General features: G+C 48.3%; 1 protein-coding gene across 1 annotated transcript in view; it reads right to left on the reverse strand.

The window, feature by feature from the left end:
- Positions 1–4,101: 4,101 nt before the first annotated feature.
- Positions 4,102–20,915, reverse strand: part of LOC134154725 (transmembrane protein 209-like) — an 80,128-nt gene continuing 63,314 nt past the window's right edge. Inside the window, exons 2-15 of the mRNA XM_062601404.1 lie at positions 15,986–16,112; positions 15,811–15,869; positions 14,939–15,070; positions 13,715–13,953; positions 13,095–13,303; positions 12,451–12,622; positions 11,426–11,497; positions 10,193–10,289; positions 8,487–8,612; positions 7,961–8,058; positions 5,840–5,954; positions 5,642–5,739; positions 4,748–4,821; positions 4,102–4,156 (exon numbers count right to left, since the gene is read on the reverse strand). Coding sequence (XP_062457388.1) covers positions 4,102–4,156; positions 4,748–4,821; positions 5,642–5,739; positions 5,840–5,954; positions 7,961–8,058; positions 8,487–8,612; positions 10,193–10,289; positions 11,426–11,497; positions 12,451–12,622; positions 13,095–13,303; positions 13,715–13,953; positions 14,939–15,070; positions 15,811–15,869; positions 15,986–16,112 — 1,673 coding nt within the window. The remainder of the gene's footprint in view (positions 4,157–4,747; positions 4,822–5,641; positions 5,740–5,839; positions 5,955–7,960; positions 8,059–8,486; positions 8,613–10,192; positions 10,290–11,425; positions 11,498–12,450; positions 12,623–13,094; positions 13,304–13,714; positions 13,954–14,938; positions 15,071–15,810; positions 15,870–15,985; positions 16,113–20,915) is intronic.

The following is a 20,915-nucleotide window of genomic DNA, read 5'->3' on the forward strand; positions in this document are numbered from 1 at the left end:
AACCCGAACGGGAGCAGCCGGGCTCCCAAAGAGCCGCCCCTCGGGCCCCGTCCAGCACCTCCCGTGCCGAGCGCTCACCCGGTAGCCGGGGTCCGCGGGGCACCAGCGGCCGGGCGCTGGGCCGCTGAGCAGGGCCGAGGTCTCCCAGGTGCCGTCGGCCTCCGCGGCGGGACCCTGGCGGAGAGTGAGGAGGGGCTGGCGGGGACGGACGTACGGACGGCACCCGGCCGTTACCTCCACCCGCTGGATCACTTTGCTGAAGGGCCAGAGGAAGTAGCCGCCCAGGTCCCTGCAGAGCCGCCCTGCGGGGACAGCGGCATCGGGACGCGGGGCAGGACCCCGACGCGCACGTCCCGTACACCACCACGACAGCCCGGCCCGGTCGCACCGGGGACGGGCACCTGGGGAAGATTCACCGTAAGGAGCCCCCACGACGGTGAGGAACATCTCGGCGGCCACCAGGACGTAGAGGAGCGCCAGCCACCAGCCGAAGAGCAGCGCATAGAGGACGCTGCCCAATGTCACCGTGGAGCCTGCAGACAGCGACCGGCCCCTCCGCTGCTCCACCAGCCGCTTCGCCACATGCACAGCGGGGGAGGGGGGGGTGTTAACCGGGCTCCCTCCTCCCAACAGGGTTTTGCCGTGAACCCTAGAGCCTCGGCGGCCACCCACCTCCAAAGCCGCGGACGACGTTCAGGTCGGAGTAGAGCTCCTTCCTGATCTCCGAGCGGTCCTCCCAGGGCCGGGCGGTCGCGTGGCTCTTCCACTTCTTGAAGCCGAACTGCAGAGAGGAGAAGGTCGCGGCCAAAGAAAAGACCCCCTCCCCTCCCGCGCAGCAGGATGGGCATGGGCCGCGAGGGGACGGACCCACCTTGACGTCGTTGGAGAGCTTGTTGGCCTCCACCGCGCTCTCGGCCGTCAGCGTGGTCTTTGCCCCGCAGCTCTCGCACGCCGGCACCTCGTTCAAGTGCTGCTGGTGGGTGACGACTGCGGGCGAGAGGCGAGCGGGCGCGGGCGCTGGCACAGGGACCCCCCGCGCGGACCCCCCTTGCCGCTGCCGCCGCCGGGCTCCCTACCGGGCAGGATGCGGAGGGCGAGGATGCGGGGGGCGAGGATGCCATGGGGGTGGGGAGGCCGAGGGCAGGTCGCCATGCGGGTCGTTAATGGCGGCGCAGCGGTGGTCGCAGGGCGAGCCCCACCGCGGGCCCTCGCCCCGCACCTCCGGCTCCCCGGCAGTGGCTGCAAGAGAGGCAGCGGCCAGGACAGGCCGGGCCAGGCTGAGCCGTGCCAAACCGAGCCTGGGAGGCACCGCGCATTCGATCCCCTGCAGCCCTGGCGCCGCACCGGAGCCCCTGCTTCCCCCCCCCTCGAAAAAAACCCCACCCCCTTCCCAGGCTCATGCACTCCAGCACCCGCTGCAGCCCGACCCAGGAGGGACCCCCCCATACTGTGCAAATCACCCCCCAGGTGCAACACCCCCACCATGGAAAGTCCTCCCCTCCCGGTGCAATGTCCAGGATCCCTCCCCGTGGGTGCAACACCCAGAAGGGACCTTCCTCCCCTCCCCCCTGTGCAATGCTGAGGAGGGACCCGCCCCCCCCCGTGGAAAGCCCCCCCATTGCAAGGCTCAGAACCCCTCCCATTGGGTGCAGCACCCCGAAGGGACCTTCCCACGCATCCAGTGCAGAGCCCAGGAGGGGCCCCCGCCCTGGCAAAAACCCTCCCCCCGTGCAAAGCCCCTCCCCCATGCAATGTCCTGGACTCTTCCCAATGGGTGCAACACCCAGCAGGGACCCTCCCCCCCCCACACTGTGCAATGTCTAGGAGGGATCCCCCCCACACCAGGCAAATCTGCCCCCCAGGTGCAATGCCCCCCCAGTGCAAAGCGCAGGAGTGATACCCCCCACCCCATGAAGACCCCCCCGGTGCAACACCCAGGAGGGACCTTCACCCCCCTCCAGTGCAGTGCCCAGGAGTGACAACTCCCCCACCCTGCAACCCGCCCCCCCCCCCGGTGCAATGCCTGGGACCCCTCCCTTTGGGTGCAACACTCAGGAGGGACCTTTGCTCCCTCCCCCCCCGGCCCCACAGTACTCAGTGTCACCCTGTCGCACCCCCCCGCCCCAGTGCACAGCCCAGTTCCGTCCTGCCGCCCAGGGCGAGGCCTGAGAACCCCCCCGACCCCGGCGCGATGCTCGGGCCCCCCCGGCGTGGCGCGATGCGGCGCTCACCCAGCGCGTCCTGCGGGCAGTGCCTGCGGCGCCCGGGCTCGCCCTCGCCCTCGCCGGCCATGGGGGCGCCGGTAGTGCCGCACCGCCACCGCTTTTGACGGGCGGCGCCGCGGGCATGCGCAGGGTGCCCCACGTGGCCCCGCCCCCCCATCATCGCCACGCAGGGAAGAGCCTCACACGGGCTTGACAAAACACAGTAATTTAATAAAAAACCCCAATCACCGCTGCGATCCCACCCGCTTTACACACGGTTACAGCGGCGCCCCGGGCAGCGAGACTCTCCCTTCCCCGCCGGAGGAACGCGCAGCACAGAGGGGCCGCGGGGAGGAAGCCGCGGCGCGGGCGCGCTCGAGGTAGCTGCCAGCAGGCCGCAGCGACACGAGAAGGTCCCTGCTGCTCGCAGAGAATCCCCGAGGGAAAGGGCGCTGGCACCTCACCTTAACCTCACGTATTACACACACATCCTTCGTATCGCAGTTTTATCCCTCTGTTTAAAAAAATAAACCACATCAACTTCTAACCCCCTTTTCGATTTGCCTGAATTTGCAAGGGATGCCCCCCCTTAAAAAGCGGGGCCCGCTCTTTGAAACAAAGGCAAGTGTTTTCCCCCAAAAGACAATTCCGCAGAAGGGGAACGGCGGCACGTGCAGGCGTGGTGAGACGCTCGCGCAGGCGTCGTTCCGCAGCGGGGACGTTCCACTGCTGCCCAAGCTTTGAGACTGTCACTGCAACGGGAACCGCAGCTTGGCCGGCGGCCCCAGAGCTTGACTCGTTCCCGAGAAGCCGGAGGCTCTGGCCAGGCGGCGGCCGCTCGCCCCCAGGGGAAAAAAAGAGAAAAAAGCCATTTCTGGGCACGCTCTGGCAAGGCAGCAGGAACTTCGGGATGTTCCCCTAAGTTCCTGGGATGAGCCCACGCAGGTGTATCCACTCTGGTTTCATGCAGGGATGCTGAAGCCACATGCCAGTCTGCAAGGCCCTAAAAGTAAGGAGCTGCTAGCAGAAAAGCTAACATGAGAAATAAAAGAATTTTTAAAAAATTAAAAAGCAAAGGCAGGGTAATGTTCTAGTCGTACTCAATCACCCACAACATCTTCTGTCTCGTAAGATGGTCACATTTGAATGGTATGGTTATTTTGTTTTGTTTTAAATCTATTTTAAAAATACCTACTGAAACCAGCAAGTCAAAAAATTTTCTCTTTCCCTTATATCTGCGGTGGAGACACCTGAAGCATCCAGAGAGGTCACAAAATCCAATTATTCCAATGAGCAGGGATAAAAGACAACGTCCTTTCAGATCGCATGTAATTAAATTAACCGAAAATCGGTGTAAGCGCTAACTTGGCGCCTGTTATGCCCGTCTGGAATCTCTTGGATCTTGTGAATCCGGCAGTTGGCCGCGTTGCAGTAACTGTCTTTTCAAGGGACTGCTCGCCAGCGAGCGGCTGGGTACAACTGCGGGAGACACGTCCCAGCTGCGCTGCTGCATTCCACCCCCAAACACGGCAAGCGCGGGTTCATTGCTGAGCCCTGCGGGCAGTTAAGCTCTTTAGAGTGCTTGAAGAGTAAATGCAACAGAAATAGCAAGGGGGGTTTAAATACGATTTGTTAAGGTGAGTAGCCAAATAGAAAAGACCTGCCTGGAGTTCCTGTTTAGATACATTTCATCAGTAAAAAACAATACAACGTTTTACAGAGTATCCTCCCCAAAACTGTACAGAAATTACAAACATTTCCCCTCTGTCCATAAAGCAGAGTTTAAATTATCCCATTTCATAGTCCATATTCAAGGCAACAAGTGAAACGATGCTGCTCAGTTCGTCTTGTAGGAGAAGCAGGATCGTTCTTCTGAGCTGCAGTCCTGCTGGAGATGTTACTCTCCAAACACCCCTAGAACGTTGACTCCTGATGCACCAAAATTCACTTGCCTGCAAAAACAGCATTATAACGATAAGACACAAGTAAGTTAAAGCTCCTATTTAAAACAAATCTTCATTACAAGAAAAACTGCCAATCCCGCACATCAGCATTTTAACATTTATGTAGGTATCGTGTTTCACCTCGAATTAAAGACAGCTCTTTCAGAACAAAAAAGTCCGGACATTGCTTTTATGTCAGTGCAGCTTTCACTGTGCACTCGAAACTCCTCTTGTTATGCCAAAACCAAGAGATTACAGCACTATGGCAGTGTCTGTCTCCTGTTTATAAATAGCACAGTACTTCTAGCAAGAAGGTAGCAACCTGGTTGTCTGGCCAAGGCCACTATTCCGCAGCATGGACTCCACAGGATTTTTCAGCCAGCACAAGACCAAAGAAAAGCACAAAACATTTCCTGCATGCTCGTGCACACAAAACTTACATGATTTTGTAAAAAGGCAGCCATTACTTAAAATGAGAAGAGCATTTTAATTCCATCAGTATCGTCCTATGATAGCAACTTCAGTTACGGTATTTCAAAACAGAAAGCTCCTGCTCAGATCTCGTGCGCAGCGCAATGATACGGAACGTTTGACACTTACCCAAGCATCCCAGATTCTTTTGTCTTTATGATGTACAGAAACATAAGCAATGTATGGAACATGTTGTTTCTGCCCTGAATACCACGGGAAGAGAAAAAAACTTGGAAATGAAATCACATGCAAACAACCACACTAATATCTTAGAATGTCTTATTTAAAACAACTGTCATCCCCTGTCCTGATCTTAGGTGGAGCAGCACAATTTTTCCTTCAAAACGTTTTGCAAGATACATATACTGCAGTGTGCGCCCTGTCGGCCTGTTATATCATCAGAGATGAGAAAAAACTATAACAGAGACCTCGCAAAATGGTATTACAGCTTAGACTGCTGGGGTTTTGCCTCAATTCTTATCTTTCAATTAGGCAAACACCACAAAAAGACCAAGCTTGTTTTCTAGATGGATTATCACCCTCAAATATTTTTAAATGCTTTTTAAAAGAGCTTTTCTGAAATCAGAAAATCAAGTCACAATCGGGGCTCAATAATAAAATCAAGATGTACAGAAAAAGTCTAGTATTTTGATATTGAGATTAGATGTTTCCCTCCAAAAACTCTTACAGACAAGCATCAGTCTTGTTGGCACTGAGGAATAGCAACACACCTCAGAGCTTACATAAATTAGGATTTTAGAATAAATCATCAGAAAATAAACAACAAGAGGAAGCTGCTGCCTGGGCACTGATGTACCTAAGTTAGGCACTGAAGCTATCATTCAGCAGCAGACTAAATACCACATGATGGTCAAAGATCGTGGTAACATTTGCTTTCTGCACTGAGCCAGCCTACATATTCAATAGATGTGGCTAGTTCCAAAGGAAAAGGAAGAATGAAAAAGAAACAGATCAGGTCTGCTCAAGGTTTCCTGACAGCAGAAAAAACTAACGCGATCATACCTCGGGCAGATTGTAGACCTGGCGGTGGTAGATCAGCTCATAGTGGGGTGGATTGATGTTGCTTTGGTAGATGCAAAATACATTTTCATTTGTAATGTCTGTGAATTAAAGTTTTAAAATAAGATAGGGATTTTAAGAGCGCTGATGGGATCCAAGCAGGAAACAGCAGCTAAACAAGCAGTCCAAGAATGCCAATACCTGGTTTATCTGGTGTTTGAACAAAGTGTTGGGCAGTGAAGGTTTTGCCATCGGGGTATTTGGGGCTAGGGGGCAGTCTGGCATCGAGGTAAGTGCAGAATATGTGCATAAGGATCTGTGCAAACAAAAACAAATCTCATTTTAGTATCATTAAGAAGACTGACAGTACAGCAGCTTTCTTTCCATAATCTCAGATATTAGTTAAGGTATTTGAGAGTCTGTTGCTGCATCATGGACTTAATTAATCCCACTATGTTTAGAAGCCCAAGGCAGCTTAACACTTAGAGCACTGAATTCAATGGTCCAGGGCACGCCACAGATGTCAAGACAAGTTTATTCTTCCTGTAAATGAAACCCTTTCAGTCACAACACGTTAAAAAGGTGCTGCATGTGAACTGAACTCCTGACATACAAGTAACTATCTTCACATCTCACAGAATTTGCAAAGTCACAGATCTGAATAGCATATGTAGGACAAACTACAAGATACCTGATTTCATGATGGTTTCTACGCTAGCTGCAAAGATTTGGCTTAGAGAGGCCGATCCGATCTAATGACAACTTTTCCAAACACTATACTTACCCAGCAAGTTGCTCCTCTCTTGTCAAAAATGGCAAAACAAAATCAATGGAAAAACTTGGACTGCTCATGAATCTTACCAGCTCTCAACATTTTGGAAGAAAGCCCTAGAACAAGTATCTTCTTAGCTAACAGCGAGAAAATCGCAGTACTGCATGTTGTGTTTTAACTCTTACAGTAGACTTCTCAACATTCTTTGGGTGCAGCGTGACCAAATTACTCTGTAGTATGATACCTCCTGTGTTCAACATAGGATTTGTTTGGCAGGCAGAAGAATTTCTATGGGCTAAATGCCCAAAGCCTCAAGAGGTCTAGCGGAAATTATTGCTTTAAGTTGCACGCAATGAGACTAACATTACCGTTAAAAACTCTTCATTTGGCACTTATTGTCTTAAGTTAATGCCAAAGCTTCGAGACAAGTGTTCAATATTAATTTCATCTGTTATATCAGAACTTCTTTCCCAGAATCTTTACAAGTTTAGTACATTATGCAGTACTATCTCTCTTAGCTGGTTTCATTAAAAGACAATGAATTCAGGGTGTGATGGTCTGTGTTACGGTCTTTAATACTTTCAAACTGCTCAGCTTGCTGTCTACCAAGATAGCCAGAGCTGCTTCCCAGCTTGTCAGTCCCAAATATTTAGTCATCTTCACAACTAGAAAATCAAATCTTATTTCAAGACAGATTTTGCTCAGCTTTAGCTTCCAGCAATTCAATCTTGTTGCATCTTTGTCAGCAAGGTTGTAAAACTTGCATATGAATCTTCTTTCTGCTTCTCCCCAGGAACTGAACATCTATAGAGGGAATCAAGTCACCTGAACTCTCCTTTCAAATACAGAGTTCAACTGAAGAGTCACACATGAAGCTTGTTCTCCACTCCCTGGATTATCTTGTGGCCTTTCTTTTAACTATTTCAGTTGAATTTTCAAGTCACTGTATTCACTGAAGTGCTTTCTCCTGACCTTTTGCATTAATTGGCTAAGCATGACTACAAGTCTGTTCTCAAGTAAGATAATGTAATCCCTGTGGATCTCTCAAGAAATATTACTGAATTAAATAAACATCAAGACACGCCACTTAATCCGTTCGTTCTTCTAACCATTACAGCACAGGAAAATTTTAAGGTTCATCTTGCATGAGAAATTATGAGGTTTGGTTAAAGCAGACTTTTTTTCTTTTCTTTTTTTTTTTCTTTTTTTTTTTTTTTTTTTAATAAGGTAAGAATATTGCTCTAACAAATCCGCAACCTTCTGTCAGGTTGCTCCCAAAACAGTTACCTGACTGACATCTCAGATGAGTCTAAATAAGAGGCCGGCTTAAGACTAAGACATGAAATCGCATTTTTGTGATCTGCACAATGTCCAATCCCATTGGCATTATTCCTTGCATAATTTCACTGACTACAATGGGATTATCAGGATAGGGAGGCAAACAGGATTTTGACCATGTTCCTCAAAAGACTTAATTGCTACCACACACACAAATCTACCCTGAAAGACACACTTTAGGAAGTTATATTAAGCCTTCTTTGAAAACTTACAGCACAGTCAGTGGGCAAGTCAGCATCCCACTTACGGCCCTTGAAATCTCCTCCTCTGTTCCATCGGAATGAGCTCATGTATCCTCCCTGAGAAAGCTCTGAAAAAACAAAATTTATTCAGCTACTGGAGGTTGAAGGTGCAAGGAGGACATATTTAACACTAGCTTCAAGAACACTGCATGTATTTTCAGTGCACAAAATAGGAAAAATTAAACTAAGGAAGTGCTTATAAAGTTAGGGGAGTGGAGTTTACAAGGTATTTTTTATTGGTAATTAATGAAGGGATTAAATAGGACACTTCACACCCCAAACTGAGAGAAGAAATAAAAACTTCCATGCCAAGTCCCACATCATTACATTGGTCTGAAAAGAGGAAGTTGCAAAAACTACCTCTGCTACTTGAAAAGCAGCTCTTCTCCCTGCTGTGACTGTACTTCAAACCTCTTAATTGACAGGGTATCTGACACCACCGAAGCTTGACCCAGCTAACTGAAACGTTTTAAAGTCAGTATGGTAGACCACATACCTTTGACCCTTTCAACCAAATACTCTTGGTTCGCTGCAATATCCAAATACTGCATTATAGCGTACAGAGTTGGCATGACTGGAGCTTTAACAAGCGCTGCTTGTTTCAGATTGCTGATGCTGGCTTCTGCATGCGACAAGAGCCAGCACGACATCTGCATCCACGACAGAAATTTGAACATTCTCCCTTACAAGACGTTAACAAATGCACTGTTACAAGGAGGAACTGGCTTTTTTGTCTCACTGTTTACTAAGGTAACTTACTAAGATAATTTACTAAGATTTATACACAGTTAACAGCTTATCCAATACTCCAAATGTTTGTTTCCAATCCCAGTGAAGTACTAGCTGTCTCCCTTAAACCACAGAACATAAACGCTATGCAGCACTGTGCGGTCGCAAAAGACGACAGACCCTTATCTGAAGGGCTTGCATTCCATAAGAAAACAGAAACATATGGTGTGAAAAAGGGAAGAAGTAACATCCATTTTAAAGAGCAGTAGGAGAGCAGCAAGGTAGAGATGAGGTCAGTAAGTGATCAGTTTTTCACAGGCACCACAACAGATGCAGATCTTGAGGACAGACTACAAACAGGCCAAAAAAAAAAAAAAAAAAAAAAAAAGTAGGCTTTTTTTAAATGAAGCCTATCAAATCCTGCTCTTGATTGAGGTGGATATGCATGTGATAAGGCAATGGAAGGAGTTCCTTCAGAGTTGCACTATGAAATTTTAGCTAGAATTCTAGCTCATCAAAATGCTTAAAAAGGAGGGGGGGGAACCCCAAAACAGCAAAAACCAACTGCCCCAACCAAAAGATCTTTTCTTCTAATGCCCATAGCTCTCCAAAATACACCTGAGATTATCCTCCCCAACCCCACTTAGTGCTACTCCTAGTACTTAAATAATCTTTAATGCATCTTAATCTTAAAATGATCTTAGATCTTAAATGCAAATGATTAATAACCTATCTGTGATAATAGAATTATTCTAAGTTAAAATAAATAAATAAATAAAATTTAATGTATCTTAACCTTAAAATGATCTTAGATCTTAAATGCAAACGATTAATCGCCTGTGATAACAGAATTAATTTAAGTTAAAATAAATAAATAAATAAATAATTCCTAGGTCTATAGATTTATTATTATCACAGTCATAAGATGACTTCTCAGATCTTAAACACTATTTGGATACAATGTATCACATCTAAGTTTTCATAAAACTTTTTGTGGCCTGTTTGCTTTCAGACAAGATAGCAGGTAACAATTTAAGGAAGTAACAGCAATAGGTTTTTCAGGAAGTAGCTGATTTTAAGGAAGTTTGGAAAGACACATACTAACGTAGACAGAGAGGGCTGACAGGCAACCATCCTTGCAACGTGTGATAGTTTTCTGACAGTTTAAGATACAAGGATGTTAATCTGAGCCTTTAACTCTCCAGGAATGAATTCAGAGGAAACAAGAGGCTTAAGAATTTTATGCTATTGCAGCATCAGCATGCCTTTATCAGTATTTCCAGAAATCCTATGAAGAATCCTTCCAGTTTAGTAAAATGCATTACATGAAGCAAAGATCACACCAATACAAACAGGAAACGGAACTGTAATTCTTAGCAGACTTGTTTTCTATACTACCTATGCAGTGCCCTGCTATGGGGTGGCCTGCTACCAACCACCACAGCGAACCCCCCAGTTACTCTATCATCATACCTCCAACCTGCATTTCTGGGTACCCCATTCTTCTCAGCTGACTGCTCACAGACTCAGTCTCTTGTACAAGTGGCACTAAAATAGTCTCATTAATCCACTAGGAAAGAGAAATGCAAAAATTAAAAAGCTTAGAAGCTACAAGAATGTGACAAAAATGTTAGTTTACTCTCTAGTCAGCATCACTGTTACAATCACAAAGGAGTTTAACAACAGGAACTTTGAAGTCAACCAAGGAGGAAAAGTAATTAAGAGCATCAATTTAGATAGGGGTGATTGGCTCTAGAAAGACCCTCTAAAATGCCAAAAATTCACTATAGAGGACTTGGGAAAACAAATCTCCAGACAGCAGTGATACTGATAAAGCTTTCCTGTACAATGAGAAAAGGGGTATTCTGAGGCACTGCACGTCACTCATAGTGGTAATTTAAACTTTCATGGGTCCACTCCCTCTCAAAACCCTTTCAGGAAATGAAGGGCCTGATAAACACAATATGTGACACTTGTATGTGACACGATTTGGGAACTGAAGCCAAGCTGCCTGTAGGTTTATGAACAGATGCTTAGGAATCTGGTACAGAACAGTCATAACCCCACATCTCATAGAAATCTTTTACTTTTCACTCGTCCCACTACTTAGAAGAACTACATACGTGATAGTTGCTGACTGAAGGGGTAATTCAAAGTTAGGCTTACAAATTATTTTGTCATAGTATGTGATTTTATTTCCTCTGCTAAAGCAATTGCCTAAGACCAAAATTTTCTTTTTGTTTTTTTATTACACTCCTCAAGGCTGTTGGAAAAAGTCAACGGGCTGGCATTTCCCATGCTTTATTTGAGTCCAGAAGGAGTTTGAAATACAGGAGAAAAAAAACAGAAAAAGTTCAGAAAATTGGGTTGTAGAAAGAAAAAACAAGTCTTTTCACATCCACTGTGTGTTAAGATGCACGTGTCTTCATTCAAAGGTGGGTGAACTTTACAGCTGTAAAGTTTTCAGAACAGAAAACACCTAGGTCAGCAAGTGCAAAAGTTCAGGTTGAAAATGTGTCCTAATACTTCTTTGTTACAAGCATGCTGTTCTAGTCTCCATGTCCAAGCCCACCCTAATCCTCAAATAGACTCAAATATGTAATTCTTTTCACTTCCTTAGGTATACATGGAGCACTGAGGTACTTTTTCATTCTGCTGTACCTATTCTAACAGCAAGAACAGGCAGTTCACAGGGACCGGACTTACACTTCTGAACCTAGCGGTCCAGGAATCCAGGTAATCAAGCTGTCGTCGATTCACAATCACCCTTGCCCAAACCTATGGAAAGAACATTATTACCTACATACAGCAACCTAACAGAATACTAAAGAGTTTTTAGGCCCTAAGATGTTTTCTGACCGCAGCCACAGCACATAATTCAAATTGCATTTGTTCCAGAACTCTCATCTAATGGCTGTATCATGTGAATTCTACAGTAGCTTACCATACTACTCTCCTACTCTCTTTTCACAGTACACTAAATCTCCCGTGAGTCCAAACGCACAGTTTTGCGTTCCCTGCTCTGTTAGGATAAAATTGGTCCAAGTTGCAGGGTAGACTAAGTTAATGTACGACATAAAGAAAACAGATCAAATTTAATTAAAAGCTACGTTAATGACATTCTTTTGAATCAGACTTATTCCAGACACAAATGTAAAGGAGAACAATTTTACACACCTTCAACTATTTCACTACATTAGGTACAGGTCAGTTTCCAGTCATTTTTTATGTCACAAGTTTATTTTATCCAGAGTACAAAATGGTAAACAAAAGTTCCGCAACCACCATTCTTGAGTTGAACTCAAAGTCTGTCTGTTCTCAGATCACACAGTAATATTAAACGACTTCAGATAAAATAATTCTGAAGAGTTGGCCAAACCAACAGAAGTTTCCAGCTTTCCACCGTGGCCTACACGGTGAGTATTAGTTAATTACAAAGACCACACAGCATGAAACCTGAAATTCTCTCAGGAGTCACTTTTCCACCTAAACACAGGTACCTTGTTCACCAAGGAAGAAATCATTTTACAATTTTACAATTGTAAAATTTTACAGTCCGGAATTTGAAATGTATACCCCTTGTGGCAAAAAGTCTTACAAGCTGTATGAAGATGGTTAAATGCTATAGGATTTCTCCCTTTCTAGCACCGTTGACGGAGTTCACATTTGGATGGAGCCACATATTTTAGAGCCCTGTTTTTCTCTCTTGGCTCCTTTGGTGCTGAGCTTACTTCTTCTGCAGTCAGTGGAGAGCTCAGACGAGCTTCGTCCTTGTGTGCTGATGGAGCCTGGGGCATGCAAGCCACCTGATACTGGTACTTTCTCAGCACCTGTGCTTGCTCTACTAAGGAACGGCTGTAGTTCCAAAAGGTTGGGCTGCTGGAAGGAGAGCTGGAACATGAACTTGCTGAAATGACATTGAACAGCCATAAAATTATCACCAAGTAATCACAGAAGCAACACTGCAGGCAATAGGTCACTATATTAAGGCTTTGACAGGAGAGATGTGCTCATGAATTATCATAAATACATACACCAAAATCTGTCTGCATAAACACTGATTTCATCTTTATATTAATAAGGCACTGTCCCTATCCCAGACAAAAACTGCCTGCAGGTAATTCACCACCTTTAGCTAAACTGCCTTCTCCACAAAATATCCCTCTCATCGAGGTGATAAAGCCCTTCAACACATTGTAGTCCACTATACACAACAAATGCTACAGAGATTATTAGTATATCTATAATATAGACTAGTACTTCAGCAGCTCTCTTTCTGTGCAGGAATCTTTTCCAACTTTTCTCATCCACTCCTCATCAATAAAACCAACATCCCCTCCTTGCCAAGCTTTTCAGGCTACATGAAGTTATTTACGTACCCAATTGAAGTCTACGCTGTTTCTCTTCTTCGCTTCGAAGGTACTTTTGCAGTGACTTGCGGTCTGTGATTTCATCATCTTGACTCATACGGGAATTATACCGCATTGGTGAAAAGTGGCAACGAGACCTTAGCCCGGTGCTTTCCACTGGCCCAACACTTGAGGCATATGGTGAACCAGTAGGAGAAGAGCTGAAGCTGGAAAGCTTTGGGAAACAAAAGCAAACAGTTGTGTCACATGAGGAAAGTGAGAGTTCCATTTTGACTTTATAAACTAAATGAATAGATCGACTCAACATAAGAATTGATTACTCTGCTGATTGCTGCTATAAAATATGCTCTCGTTTGGGGGAAGGTTTTTGCTATTTTGTAGTTACATTCTAGTTTCTTATTTTTGCTGTGCTCTGAAACAAACTAGCTACTCTAAAACAAATAAATTAACACCAGGGAAAGAGGATGAATACTGACAAGACAAATTTCATCTGCTTTGCAAACAAAGCGAACACACACACAGGACCCTCCACTGCCGGCCGCACACCTCCAATGGCTTACAGCACAACACAAGGACACGATAAGCAAAGCCAAACCGTTCCCCTTGAAGCCACCTTGGTCATTACCTTACTGTAGCTGCTGCTTGGTGAATAGGTTAAAGCACTGCTATAAGAAGCGCTGTTGCTTGACAGAGCCTGCCGCTGAGGGCTGTACCCTGAGATACAACCAGAAGTAAACTTTGGACTGGCCCTGAAGGGCCGGGATGGGCTGTAACTCAGCACAGTTTGACCCTGGACTCTAGGAGAAGGCGTAGAAGAAGGAACTTTCTTCGCTGCCAGCTCATGTGCTGGAATTATTTGTACCGCTGCAATAAGCAAAAAAAACCACAATCAGCACTGTACATGCAGCAGCCCAGAACTCTCCTCCTCACTTTAAATACACAGCAAAACACACATACACAACTCTCTTCCCTTAAGGAAATTCTAGGACACTAAAAAGACTATTCTAGTCTGACCCCTACAGGATTCAGCAGTCAACCCCAAAGACATAAAAATCAGAAAACTGGGACACGTGATCATAATTCAATACAAATTCTACAATTTAAAATTTCAGTTAAATTCTACCAAGCACCTTTGCATAGCCCGAGGCAATTATTTAACTTATTTGGTCAGCTACTCTACCTGCCTGCTTCATGTGTCTTTAGCACATCTAATGTCTCATTTACCTGTGCAAACCCAGATATTACACTCCTCAGCTGCGGTGATATAACCCTACTCCCGTATCTGCCGCTCTTTCTCTGGAGGCAGCCTAGTAGTATGTAACACATTGTACTAGCACCTTGCTTTTGCTGTATTTTCAAACTCTGCCAAGTTTTTCTATATTTTACAACATCACTTAGACGTTCAGAACTTTTCAGAGCAACTGCTCTCTAGCCTGTTATTTTCAGACTGCACACTAAGGTCTCTTTTCTCTTTCTAATTTGGCGCTCTCCAGTCAGTATGATGATAGTAGGATACCAAATTTAAATACAAACCTATACACTCTGCCTTGTTCTCAATCCCATTTATAGGTTACAAATTCCTTGTCCAGCTTCATAAAGTTTAAGTCTCTCTCACTGCCCTTTAACAGCCCACTCTCCTTTTCTCCTTTTGTATTGGTTGTTTCCTCTCCACTTCTCCCCTTAACTGCTCATCAATTTATCACTTTTATTTTGAATTTTTATAGGCTGCAGTTAGTTCATCTTACTGCTCTTGTCAGATGAGGTAACTGAGAACTCACTTCACTAAAGATTCATGGGCTTGAGAAAGATATCATCTTTAAAAAAAGTATTTATAATTTATAACACCTACCTGCATTCTGCATCCCTAGAAGGATCTGCTGTCTACGAGTCATGACCAAGGTAGTTGGTGCCATTGTGTACTTGAAGTACATCCAAAAATCAAATAAGGCATTCAGACTGAACAGGGATACAAGCGCAAGCTCTAGAACAAACACAAAGGTTTTTATCATGCTAGGCACCATAAACAGGAGTAACAGTAAATGATCTGAGAAAACAAGTTTATACACAAATCAAGAATAGTTTATTGTTAGGGCTACCAATAACTGCCAGTCTGAGCACGGACGTAAGACAACTTCTCCTTTTCATGCAAGAACCATTAGAGATAAATTTCCTTTCTATATTGAAATTCATTTCTGTTGCTACAATATGTATTTGTAAAAGCGAAAGGTATTTTCCAGACAGGATACAAAGCACTGCAATGAAGTTTCATGCTATTTATCAAGTGTCTTCTGCCAAACCTTCTGTCACTCGTTACCTGACATTGCTCTCACTCTTCTTCCTTTTCATCCGCTAATAGTATTAGATACAATTACTTTTGAGCCTACTCATTTGAAACCAAATTTGATTATTTGGAAATGTCCTGCAGCCCTACAATACAACACAACGCTACTATTTCAACTATTCCCCCAAGCCTTATTGCACACATTAAACACATTTAAGGTAGGAAACCTGTTCTTCACACTCTTTCTTACTTGTCACTAAAATGATGAAATTCCAACAGCACCAAAAGGGATAAAGGAAAACAAAATGAAGCTTGGTTATTAAAAAACAACAACAACAACGAAAAACCCCAAACCTTAAAAATGCTTTCCCCAGCAAGAAGAATGAAGGCTGAAACCTTCCCTCCTCCCTAAAACTAATTCATATGCTGTGACAACTCACCAATATACCAGAGCGGCCAAAATGCGATGTTGTAATAGGAACTTATAAGTTTTCCAGTCCTAAAAAGAAAAGGAAGAAGCGATCAATTTAACAGTAACTGGGTCCTATGAAATATTTAAGCATATACAAAGTAGAATGCTTTACTTAGTTGAGTCAGATATAACAATCAACATACATGTCAGTATATATCATCCCCCCAACAGACATATTAAGGAGGCCCCAGGCCCAGACCACTTTCCGCTCTTCAGCCTCCCTCCTAATCTTCACAGTCTTGTCAAGGAGCGAAGCTGCAGAAATCTGTTCTGCCGCCATTGTCTGCAACAGGAAGCACACAAAGAAAGTTAAAGATTGAAAATTTATATACAGTTAGATTCTCACTCTGTACAAGACCTTTAAAAAAGTAAAAAAGCAAAAAGAAATTACATAAAAGGACTTCACATTGAGGTACCAAATCGTGTGTAGTGTTAAGAATGAGCTTCAGTGGTTTAAAAACAAAAAACAAAAACAAAAAACCCAAAACAATATTCCTCTTATAAACTGCATAAGCACTGTCACCTCTTCACAGTGAAACAGTTTCCATTTTCTCCACTGAGGTACAGAGGACAGAAAAGAGAGCCAGATTCCAACAGCGTTTTTGAGAAATAGCATTTTTCGGAATGCTGAGGCAACACTGCCTTCTCCAAGCAAGGAAAACAGACCAAGAAAACATCTTGCACAACCTGGCAGTTTTCCTACTGAAAACACCCACCTATCTCCTTCTGTCAGCTCAGGACAGCTCTGTACCCTCCCCACACCGTCCCCCCTTTACACCACAAAATGCCCTATGTAACAGAAATAACGCTTCCTACATATTCTACTCCTCTCATCACTCTAGCACACACCATGCCACACACACACACACACACGCGGGCACGCTTGTCACCCGCCGGCAGCCCGCCGCACTCCCAGGCCTCGCTGCCAGGCCCTGAGTCGGCAGCGACACCGCCGCTCCGCTCCGCTCCGCCCCCGAGGGCGCCGCGGCCCAGGCCCAGGCCCCGCCCGCCGCCCCCACCGCAGCCGCCTCCAACGATTGGTCGCGCGGACGTGACGTCACCGGAGCAGTTCTGCGGGGGGGGAGGTGCGGGGCGGGGGGGAACGCTGTTGCCGGGGAGATGCCGTTAACGGCGGGGGGGGAGGGGGGCGGGGGAGACGACTCCGCTTTTGAAAAACAACGTTCGCCCGTGCACAGCCCGGCAGCTTTCCTACTGAAAACCCCCGCCCGTGTCCGTCTCCAGACCCTCCGCACACCCCCCCGCCTTTACGCCACAAAATGCCGCACACAACAGCAGTAACACTGGCCACTTTCCCTGCTCCTCCCATCAGCGCAGGAAACTGCCACGCCTCCCCCGGCCACAGGCTTCAAAACCTCTCAGCTACTTCGTCGCTGAACACAAACATACAAGAGTTACCTCAGAGAACACGCGGTTTAACTGAAATGACAGGATTTCACACGCACAGCCCTCTCCCACCTCCACCACCCTAGACCCTTCCCCACACCCCCCCCACTCTGGCACACACCACGACACGCACGGACACTTGTCACCTGCCAGCGGCCCGCCGCGCTCCCAGGCCTCGCTGACAGGCCCTGAGCGCACACGCCCTGGCTCCCCCGCAGCCAAACCCCGCCGACCACAAGCAGACTCGGCCCCGCAACGAGCAGGCGCCCCGGGAGGGCGGCGACACCGCCGCTCCGCTCCGCTCCGCCCCCGAGGGCGCCCAGGCCCCACCCAGGCCCTGGCTCCGCCCGCCGCCCCCACCGCAGCCGCCCTCACCGCAGCCGCCTCCAACGATTGGTCGCGCGGACCCGTGACGTCACCGTAGGCAGTTCCGTGGGGGCGGGGACGCCGTTGCCAGGGGGATGCCGTTGCCAGGGGGACGCTCGTGCAGCCGCCCCGGACGCCCCGGCCGATGGCGCCTGCCCGACCCGGCCGCAAGCGGCGCCAGGCGCCATGGCGGCCCCAGCGCGGCGGCCGCGACGCCCCCCGCACACTGCTGCCCGCCTTGGCCGCCACCGGCCGTGCCCACACCCGGCTGTACTCTTCCCCTGCTCGGCTCCCACTACGGCCGCGTGCGGGCACACCCCCCGGCTGCCCCATGCCAGAGCCTGGCCAAATGTGTTGCTCCTGCCTGCAAACCTCACCATGAGGAGCAGGGAGGAATAAAAGCACTGCTGGCCGCTGAAAGGGAGCACAACGAGTTACAGCAGACCGCTCTGTGAGCGCGGGCCAGCGGACAACCTCAGCTGCTCCAAAACCCTTCCTGCCTTTGCCTCAGATCCCAAGCACCAACCTGAAAGTAAGAAAGCCTAAAAAAGGAGATTAACTACAAGCCTAGACCGCACAGTTACCGATAAACACAGTGTCTAACGCTTGGCCACTCTGTGCAGTGTGCTGTAGGTGACCCTGCTTGAGCAGGGGGGCTGGACGAGATGATCTCCAGAGGCCCCTTCCAACCTCCACCCTTCGATGATTCTGTGATGGGCGCTTTCTCTCGCAGCTCCTGCTGTGGGGGGAATGGAAAATGCGTGGAGGACAAAGAGGCTAGAAGCTGGTCTGAGGTGCGGATCCTTACCGAGGCTTGTCAGTCTGCAGAGAGAAGGGGACTCAATCCTCCCGTAGTGCTGATGAAAGTCTCCCTGAGCAGGCTCTCAAGCAAAGCTCCTGCATTTGCAGATGCGCACGCACCAGATGGAACGATGAAGCCTGGTCCTCCAGAATCGCCATTGCTAGTGAGGGGCCGCAGGCTTTGCCCTGACTTGGGCTTGCTGGAGTGTCAAGGTGGAGCAGAGTGGCACTTGGAGGAGGCTCTCCTTCAGCAGCTTAAAGGCCTGCCAGCTTTCTTGAGCTCCTTTGCCCTTCTGAGCTGCCTCCCCTGGCGTCCCCCTAGCAGGTCTCTGCAGAAGGGGAAGCCTGCTCGCCTCAAGGCCAGCCTCTGGGCTCTGCTGCTCTCCTTCCTACCTGCCCTCAGGCTCTGCAACTCCACTAGTTCCCGGGTGCTACAGCCCAGGTGGCCATGGACTCTGCTGGCACCAAGCCTCCGGGGTGGCCGCTTCCCCTTCTGGCCCTGGGCACCCGCCTTCTTCCCCTCACACCTGCAAAAGCCCAGCACTCAAGGGCACCCAAGACACACACAAGAGCTGGCAGTTCCCTCCCACCACGCAGCCAGCACTGGGCCCCAGCAAGGGGGGCCCAGGCTCAGGCACTTCCTCCCCTCAGAGGCGTACAGCAGCTTTTTCCTCCTCTCCCCACAGGCCCCCTGCCCCCAGGACATGCGTTGGCCATGGCACGGCCCTCTCCACGCCTCTCTCCGGCACCAACAAGACGCAGCACACCCCTAGGCCACAGCCACCACAGCTGCAGCCAAAGAGCTACAGCATGACCGCGGCAGAGAGCTGCCCTGGCAGCAGCCCCCAAGCCCTGACTCCTCAGCTCTGCTCTTCAGGCCTCTCCAAAGTTCCCATGCTGCAAACGCACGAGCTCACTGCACACCCAGCCAAGAGCCACCCGACTTGGGGCAGTTGGTTTAATTCAGCTTCAGAGAACTTCCTGGGTGCTCGCGTGGCTCACAAGTAGTGCTGGTGCTGCTGCTGCTGCTCCTGCTGCTACTTGGCTGTGTCTCTGCACACAGCTCTTCTAACCCCTGGGAAGAAGGTAGAAATGAACAGGCTGTGTTCTGCCCCACTAGAAAGGCTGAGAAAGTCTGCAGAGTAGTGCAGGCTAGTGTTCGCTGATGGTTTTGCTATATTGACTGTCATGGGACTTGAGACCTTGTTTGGACACTGCTAATCTGTTGTGAACCAAGACTGGGGGGTACCTGTGTCCAGTATTCAGCAGTCAAGGAGAGCTTTGCAAAGGGGCACACCAACACTGGAAGCATCCCTTTGCGCTCAGCTACTCAGATTTTGCAGGTGCCACTGTTGAAGGCCATTCTCAGCACTCAACAGCTGCCCCCTTGGCTGGAAGGCAAGGCTGAGCCCAGGCCAGCCCTGTGGCTTGCTCATGGGGCAATGGGGTTGCACCTTGTCTCTCTCGCTCGGCCTCAGAGCCCTCCTGCTTCTCGCCTCCCCTACTCCCTCAACCCTGCTCCCATTTGCAGAAACAGCCCTTCAGCTCCACAGCAGTGCTGGGCTTTTGCTGGGGGCTGCGGAGAGGGACTTAGTGACAGGCTTTAAGCCACATCAAGCCCATGTCAGGAAAAGTCACAGCACGCTCTAGGCAGCACAGTGGCTCCGGGATTACAAGTGGCACCCCTTGCTGCCTCACTGCCCCTCAGTTCTGCCAGGCTTCTCCTGGAGCTGCCACATACCTGCCCTGTCTTGCAAGGCCCCTCTTGACTGTCCAGTCCTTCCTCCTCTTCCTCTAGGCAGGAGAAGTAGACCTTCAGGGTCACTTGCTTGTCTTCTCCCAGCTGGTATTGGACGATCTTTTGAATACTGGGCTTTTCTTCAGCCAGATTCTCAGCACCCTCCTGCACCTGCAAGACAACTCCACACTGTGCAATGTGCCCCACTTCCAAGTCCACTCCGCTGCTCTCCACATGTTCCTCATCAGCATCTGGAGACTGCAGGACCTCGGCAATCACCAGGCCCCTGGCTCTGGCTTGGCCTGGGCCCCCCGCCGGACAATGGCTGCTGCAGGCAGGGACTCTGCAGCCCCAGCTGCAGAAGAGCAAGGGGCTCCACAACATTCCCCAGCTACATCACAGCCTGAGCAGGGTTCCCTGCCTTTCCCATGGGATCAGTCTCCGATGTCTCCTGCTGCCAAATAAATTGTGGAGGGCATTGTCACTTCCAGGAGCAGCAAGTGCGGGCTTCAACATGGTGGTTTTCTTGAAGGGAAGGTTACTTACACTCTCCTTTGAACCTTGTTTTGAACCTTCCTGTCAGCATCCTTTTGCCCCAAAGGAAAGCTGAACAAGGCTGAATATCCCTTTCTTGTTTGCACCAAGCATCTCAATAATCACGCAGCTAAGCAGAAACTGCCCATCTTCTATCACAGAAAGAACCAGAAATTCCACTGCCACCAGAAAGAGGACCCCAGTGGCTCTACAGGCGTGTTCATGGAGAG

The sequence above is a fragment of the Rhea pennata genome, unplaced genomic scaffold, assembly GCF_028389875.1.
Source record: "Rhea pennata isolate bPtePen1 unplaced genomic scaffold, bPtePen1.pri scaffold_33, whole genome shotgun sequence".
In the NCBI taxonomy this organism is placed as follows: domain Eukaryota; kingdom Metazoa; phylum Chordata; class Aves; order Rheiformes; family Rheidae; genus Rhea; species Rhea pennata.